The sequence below is a fragment of the Sebastes umbrosus genome, chromosome 9, assembly GCF_015220745.1.
Source record: "Sebastes umbrosus isolate fSebUmb1 chromosome 9, fSebUmb1.pri, whole genome shotgun sequence".
NCBI classification, from domain to species: domain Eukaryota; kingdom Metazoa; phylum Chordata; class Actinopteri; order Perciformes; family Sebastidae; genus Sebastes; species Sebastes umbrosus.
In genome coordinates, this window is record NC_051277.1 from 25776789 (window position 1) to 25784873 (window position 8085).

General features: G+C 41.2%; 1 protein-coding gene across 2 annotated transcripts; it reads right to left on the bottom strand.

Annotated features, from left to right (window-relative positions):
* Positions 1-5365: 5365 nt before the first annotated feature.
* LOC119494336 (POU domain, class 3, transcription factor 4-B-like) lies at positions 5366-7863 on the bottom strand. Of its 2 annotated transcripts, none has more exons than XM_037780148.1 (2): positions 6408-7863; positions 5366-6057 (listed from the first exon to the last, which is right to left on the bottom strand). In XM_037780148.1, the coding sequence occupies exon 1, from the start codon at positions 7608-7610 to the stop codon at positions 6507-6509; it is 1104 nt and encodes a 367-aa protein (XP_037636076.1). In that variant the 5' UTR covers positions 7611-7863; the 3' UTR covers positions 5366-6057; positions 6408-6506. The 2 variants fall into 2 exon arrangements, with proteins under 2 accessions (XP_037636076.1, XP_037636075.1); XM_037780147.1 differs by having other exon boundaries at positions 6144-7862.
* Positions 7864-8085: the final 222 nt, after the last annotated feature.

Here is an 8085-nt window from a genome sequence, read left to right on the forward strand (position 1 = left end):
TGTAGCAACAAATTGGTCAAAACTTAAACAGGAATTCAAATTCCAGTTTATAATGTATATAGTATATAAGCTAGGGCTGACCTGAATGCTTCGAAGCTTCAACCGTTGCCATGGTATTCGACCTCCAAATCACTATTTGAATGTTTGGTTTTTCATTTTTTATATACATATATATATATATACACACATATATATATATATATATATATATATATATATATATAAAAGTATGTAATAAGTAAGGGATATCCCGCTTATTACACGGCTAATTACTTAAGAAATCAATAATTTGACACAGAAACGGTCCGCCAGAGTTCGACATTCAACAAAGCCGTGTAATAATAATGTATAAATTGCAAAATAGCCCATGAAATAAGGAATAATCCCACAACATTGTTCATTATTCATATCAACAATAATTAACATTAGTGTAGAGGTGCATGTGTGTGTACAGTAGTGCAGCAGCGGCACTAAAACAGTGAAATGGAAACAAGTCAGCCTTCGGCGCCACAAAGCTTCGAATAACTTTGAATATTTCTCACCAAAGCCCCAAAAATGGTATTCACATCAGCCCTAATATAAGCCTAGAATTGAATTAAATAGATCGGTCCCATTGTCACGGATATTTGAGTCAGTATCGGCCCGATATCCGATCCGGTATTGGTATCGGTGCATCTCTACTTGTGACCACTTCAAACATCAAAGTTTGCTGGAGTGTGTCGGCCTCAAAATAACAAAAGCGTGGATGTCACTCAGAGTTGGTCTGTTCCTTAATGGAGCCATCATCCAGCACAACCTTAATATGGTTTTAATTGTCAAAGTAATTGCAGAGACATGAATGGCGCAGCCTCAACAGAGAGGAACAATGAAATCACAGAGGCAGCTTGTTCTACTGACACCGTTTTCTCACTAGTAATTGCCACTGACTGAACATAAAAGAGAGAATTTTAGATTTGACCAGAAACAACACTTCATTTTTCTTTTCATGATGATTCTTATAGACTTTCCATATTGGGATCCCCTTGGGTGGATATATGTCACCCCACCCCCACCCTACAAACTGTAGCTGGGGATGCCAGAACTGAGGATGTGAAATTGATTTTAGGTTATGCGATTAGTCATATTGCATATTCTTCCTTCTTCTTCTTCGACACCCCCTCCTCCTCCTCCTCATCCACTCTGCTTTCTTCTCTCCTCCGCTCTCAGTTACTCTGCAATTGATTCTGTCCTCTAATACACCGGCATTATACCTGCACAGTGTCCTCTGCCCTCCAGTGATCAGCTATCAACTTTGGTCACTTTGAAGTCGTATCAGTGCCCTGCAGTATGGAGAGTGGATGGCTGCTTGTATTTTCAAGTGCAAGCAACTGTGAGCACAAATACAGTGAAAATGTGATGAATCAGTGTTAGATGCCCCGTTGCAACAAGTGTGAGGAGCATCGCCAAAATATGTGTTGTTTATGCAGTTCAAAACATGACATTTGTGGTGTGAAAATGCCCCAAAAATGTGTGTTTCCAAAGCAAATTAAAGCCTCACTTATTCTCTCAGCCTAAGGAACGTTACTGGAAACAACAATTTTGTAACCATTGAGTGTCACTATTGGACGGTGTAGCTCTGGTAATGCTCTGACATACTTTTCTAGAGCTGGTATTCTTTAACAGGACGTCCTGTATGTGTCTGCCGTATGCGTTGGCAACAGCAGAGTGTGCCTGATCCACTTCCATCATTCATTTTTTATCTCCATAGAAACACTGTTGTACTCTTGTACATTGACTCCTGGAAGTAAATAAAAAAAAATTAAAATTGTTTGGTTGCCACAAGGACATATTTTATCATTTAGGGAATTTACACAGAATATCTTGTTAGAAATTAAATCAACCAAGTGATGAAATACTACTGTAACTACTGTAAAATATGTCGCCCATCTCAAGTGATAGATAACATTACTTTTCATTCAGCATTATGAGCTTTATTCCAAAACTGAATATATCTATTTTAATAGAAAATATTTTCCTCACTTTTATTCGTTCACATATTACATGACATATACATGTTTCTGCTATAATTTTGAGTTATTTTATTATTTGTTATTTTTTCTTGTTTAATGTTTTATTGTGTATTATTTTGTTTGTCTATTTAAAAAGTCACTTACAACAAGTGTAATAGAGAATTTTGAGACGGTGGTTTCCAACCTGGGGTTCGGGACCCCCACAAGGTCGTAAAGTTATTAACACCATATGAAAGAAAAAACACACTGCACAATATATTGGACCCGATAGATTATCGGCCGATAATGGAACATTTTTACATTATTATGTATTATTCCGATAATGAAATTCTAGCCGATAAATTATTGGCAAATAATATGTCGGTGTGGATGTTTTTCACAGTTTCAGAGGAAGACAACACGATTGCAATTTGCAGTTTTTGATGAACTTTACTAGAAAAAACAAATGAACATTTGAAGAGTCAGAACTGTTCTATTGTTTTTGTTGCGTTGACAATAGTGATGTCAGTTAGATTTGATTAATTCTTCAATCCATCTTTGCTCAGTATATCATAGCCTTTCTTTCCCTCCAGTGTGAATAATAAACTACAAGTCATGAACTTCTTTTAAAAATACAAAATTATGAAAAAATGATTGGTTATTTTATCGGTATCAGCCGTGAGAAGCAGGTAATTATTGGTTATCGATATTGGCTGGAAAAAAAATCCATATCGTGTATCCCTAAAAACAACAACAACAAAACTGAATTCCTCTAATCTTTGTTTTTTGGTGTGTTTTCAGGCCTAAAAATGATTCAAACAAAACAAGGGAAAAAAAATAAATTCTTTGGTTGAAGTCATCACAACTTGTAGACATACAAGCTGATTATGAGGGTCACTTTGTTTTAAGGGGTCATAAACCATAAAGGTTGGGAACCACTGCTTTAACACATACTGTAAATACCTTATAATACAACAAAGCAACCAGTATGAAGACAAGGATCAGACCTACAGCATAGCCGCCCAACAGAAGAGGTGTGAGAATACATTTATGACCTTACAATTATCTTCTGGTGGAAGTGAGACTTGGTAGAAAATAAAGGAGCGTTGATGTAGAGTTGATGATGTTAGTCCCAAAGTCGTACAACCATGTGGCCGCCCAGCAGCCGATATTCATTACTCCCATGTACGACTCCTCTCATGTGGGTTGCTGTCTGTGTTCTCGGTGCCACATCCAGACTGCAGCTCTCTACTTTCCCCCTTTTCCAATTAAAGATAAATGTGCTGTCGAATGTCCTCTCTTTGACCTCCTGCATGCCACTTTTACTGCAAACACTACATCAAACTTTTTGTTCCTGCTTTCTCAGTAAATCTGCTTTAAAAGTTACTCCTCCTTAATCCTAACGTGTTTTATTCACGTTATTGACCTTCACACATTTTTCTTTTTAAAAGCTGGGGAAAAATAACACTATTAATAAAAGCTTTGGGGAACAATTTATTTGGAAGAATTTGTTTTTTTTACACTTTTGACTTCTTAACTTCCAACCAAAGTCTTTGAAAACAGGATACAGAAGGAATTCAAAGAGAACAGAAGGTTCAGAAGATGAGATGCAATTATGAAAAAAGGTGTGAGTCAGCCGGTCCCCATTATTATCTCCTGCCGGTAAACAAGCCGCTCATCCTCCAAACTGCTGCTGCTATAAAGTCACTATACTCCTGCTCCTCTATTGTTGCTGTCCTGTCTGATGATCAGTCCTCTCCTATACCTAGGATCTGATTCAGAGGCTCAATTATCTGCCAGCCCAAAGCCCAGTCATCCAACCTCAAGCATTCTGGGGAAATAATTACCTGAAGTTCTTCATTTAATACCTCTGAAATATGCTTTCATCTTGCACCTGTTATATATCTATCTCGCTGTCCTTTACACATTTTCCCAAAGTCAATCATTTTTCACTGGTGACTTATTCATGTGGAGGTATGGTTACTCTTTAAAGTAGCTTTTTAAGCATCCTGACTCCACGCTGAAGAGGTGGAAGAGGCTCAAGGATACTGCAGTGCCTCTCTGGACCTTGGCTTCTCTTTGCTTGTTTGCTCGGCTGCTTCCTTCTAGGGGCATTTCCCCCCACCTCCCTCTCAGAAATCAGGGATTATTTTGAACTAAAATAGATGGATGGAATCAATCAGCCATGGTTTTACTTTTCTCTTCTTCTACATAACCGCCCCCTTTCACCTCCACCCTCACACCCTTTTTCCCCTCTCTCTCTCTCTCTCTCTCTCTCCGTCTCCCCCACCCCCCTCTCTCAGGGCTGCAGACTGAGGAGATGCATAAATTCAGATGCATTAGTATTCCAGTCAGGCTCTCCATTTCAAGGCAAGGCCTAGCACCCTTCCGCCTCTCCTCCTCCTCCTCCTCCTCCTCCCCTTCTCCCCTCCTTCACTCTCCCTCTCCAGCTCTATTTTTGAATCATTTAAGCAGCATCTACTTATTTCAAAAACCATCCCTAAATTATTTTTAGGGCATTATGATTTTTTTTCTTTTTTTAGGGAATATATTGCTCTATTTTGCCCTTGCATATAGGGCCAATTATACGCAGCTGTAGTCTTTGAAATGAGATTCATCTGCTTCTGATTGTGTGTGTGTCTGAGTGTGTGTGTGTGTCATTGTGTTTTGCTGTCAGGCCCAGTGGCCCAGGCGATAAATCACGCATGTCTGATTGAGGAGGGCAGAGGGCCCGGACAATAACATTTCAGAGGAGCTGCTGGAGAAAGAGACTCAATTTCTCTGCGATCCGTAGAGCCGGCAGAACCTGCAGCCAAGGTCCTGTCCAACCGCTGGAGGTTTTACAGCTGTTAGTGACACCATGAACTTTGGAAAAAAGTGGCCCTTTAACATGACATTGGACCTGAGTGAAGGTTATGCTGTTTACACATATGTATAAATACATAAATGGAGCATAATGTTATCTTCAGTGTAATTATAATTAGCCACAATTTTAAATTGAACCCATTTTCAAAAATATGTAAAAATGTAAAGGGAATTTTGAATGGAGAAAATGCATTATACATTTTAATTATTGCCTTCACTATTTGATCAATAATAATAATAATAATAACAACAACAATTATAATAATGATAATAATAATAATAATAATAATAATAATAACAACAATAATATTAATAATAATAATTTATATAATTGTTTTAATTAATAATACTTTCATAATAATTAAAATAAAATGTAATTCTTATTTATAATAATAATCTTAATAATAATAACAACATAATAATAATAATACTTTATGATTTTAATCCTACTTCTAAATATTCAATATTCCCTCAGCAGAAGTTGAATTTCTGTTTTGGACAGTGAACAGTTGTAGCAAGAAAATTGTTTATTACAACATACATAGTTTATTTCAAAACATAATACAAGCTTTATACTGAAAATAAATAATTACTTGAGCTGTCATCGAAATTTGGAATAAAACCGCCGAAACAGTTCAATCTTACTGAAAATATTGTGTTTTTTTTTTACATTGCTAATTAAGTGCATGAATAACTAAGAGCATTTTGTTTAAATTAATGACTTCAAAAAGGGTAATATATAAAACTGTACAATATTCGAAAAAATACTTAGGAAATAAACCAATAAACAGGAGTATTTAAGATTATAAAATTTTGATACTGAACGTACAATAAAATTATAGGCAGGTGTATAGCGTCGTCGAACCCCTTTTCTTTTTCTCTATTCTCGGCTCTGGTTTTTCAGAGTCCACACAGTTTATATGGTCGAAGATGATTGAAATCAAATAGATGCATTTATAAATAGCTGTGTGGCTTCATAAGCTACAGGCCATGAGGGAGGGTATTTAATAAAAAGAAAAAACCCTCCAAGTGCTATTATGTTGGTATAGCTCTCTACAACAGGAATGAGGCCTATAATAATAATAATAATAATTTGCATATGCAAAAATAATTACAGATCTGCTACAGAGTATGTTACAAAATAATGAGTGTAGTAGAAGCCCGAGGGAAGCATGGAGGTGGACTGTAAAAACGGCCTCTGGTGCTGCAAGAAAATCAATTAAGAAATTATTTGTTTCAGTCCGCTGATCAAAACAAACAGAAACACCAGTCCCATCCTGTCATTATTACCGAGCTGCTGCTGCTGCAAGATGATGATGAGGAGAAAAAAACGGTGACATAAAAACCAAAAGGCGCTGGCAGGTTATTATAGGCACATTTTTGTATTTATATCCATAAATGATGTAGAAAATAATTTGGCGGTGCTCCGAAGAAGTTGAATCTGAAATGTGATTTGATTTTTTGATATAGAATAAAATGCCCTCGTGACAAGTTATAAAAAGGCTGAGCGGGTATCTGTGTTGTTGTGTCTCAGTGCTGGAGAGGAGTCTGTACCGGGACGCGCTTCTTCTTCTTCTTCTTGGAGGTGCGCACCTGGACGCGCTCTGGAGGAGTCTGTGCACCGGGGGGGTGTGATTCCTCCCGGTGCTTCGGTCAGAGATCATGGCACGAGGAGTTGTCCCCCCCCTGAGAATAGGATCCCTCGTGCATCCCCGGTGTCGGCAGATCCCCCGGCGGCGTCATCCTCTTCTCCTTCTGCCTCCGGTTGCAGAACCAGACCCGCACCACCTCCTTCTCCAGCTGCAGCGAGTCCGCCAGCGACGTGATCTCCGGCGCGGCCGGTTTGGGACACTTGAGAAAGTGCGTCTCCAGCACCCCCTTGACGCTCACCTCGATGCTCGTCCTCTTCTTCCTCTTCCTCCCCTGAGCCGCTATCTTGTCTATGCTGCTGGCGCTGCCCGTCGTGGAGTCCGCCTCCTCCAGCCACTTGTTCAGCAGCGGCTTCAGCTTGCACATGTTCTTAAAGCTCAGCTGCAGAGCCTCGAACCTGCAGATGGTGGTCTGGGAGAACACGTTTCCATAGAGGGTGCCCAAAGCTAAACCCACGTCCGCCTGGGTGAAGCCCAGCTTGATGCGTCGCTGCTTGAACTGCTTGGCGAAGAGCTCCAGCTCGTCCGACGTCGGCGTCTCCTCGTCGGAGTGGTCGTGGCAGTGGTGTCCGCCCAGCTCGCTGCTGTGCTCCTCCGGGCTGAGAGTCTCCCTGAGGCCGCCCGGGTGCATGCCTCCTCCTTGGGCCTGCGGAGGAGGAGGCGTGAGGCCGCCGTTGTGGTGCTCCAGCATGCCGGTGACAGTGAAGCCCGTCTGGGAGTAGATGTTGCTGATGGACGAGTTGTGGGTCCCCCAGGCAACCGGGTGGTTGTTGCCATGGTTGTTGTTGTGATGGGGTGAGTGGTGCGCTACGTTGCGGTGGTGGTGGTGGTGGATGATGCCCAGCTGCAGGTCCTCTCGGCCGGGCTTCACGTCCTGCTGCTCCATGGAGGTGGAGGCCGACCAGGGGCTGCTGCCCTCCGACAGGGTGCTCGCCCACTGGTGCCCCAAGGGGTGCCCATTGACGCTCTGCAGGTAGTCGCTCTGGAGCAGCTTCTGGTGGCCTCTGTAGGGGCTCGCATGGCCTGGCTGCATGGCCTGGCTGCTGTCCGGGTGGAGCATGGGGCTGGAGCTGAGCAGGGTGTAGGGGCTGGAGGCAGCTGTGGCCATGCTGGCTGGCTGGCTGGCTGCTGAACCCCACTAGAGCTACTGAAGTGATGGGAGCAGCTCAGCCTCTGACATCTCCCTCTCTCTCTCTCTCTGGAGGCTCTGACTGACTGACAGCCTGCGCAGCCACTCACAGAGCAATACACACGCAGTGACGACGCGTCTCAGCCAATGATGGAGCAGATCACACCCCAAAACCTCCGCCCTCTTATGGAAGCTTTTATTGGACTTTATTTTAGTTGTAACCCACAGAAGACATTCCACAAATGTACACCATGATCTGCAACTATTTCACTACCCACAAACGTATTTTTTTTTGTATTTGTGCTGTGTAAAGTCACATCCACAAAAATACAGGGCGATTTGCAAATACAAGTAAAATACAAATGTAAGGTTTACATGTAAAGTGATATCTACTTCCTGTGCATTTGTGGAATGTCTTCTGTGGGTTACAACTAATAAAGTCCAATAAAAACTT

What these genes read in the sequence shown, in the direction of transcription:
- LOC119494336 (XM_037780148.1), bottom strand. Translation starts at nt 7,610, where the DNA reads ATGGCCACAGCTGCCTCCAGCCCCTACACCCTGCTCAGCTCCAGCCCC.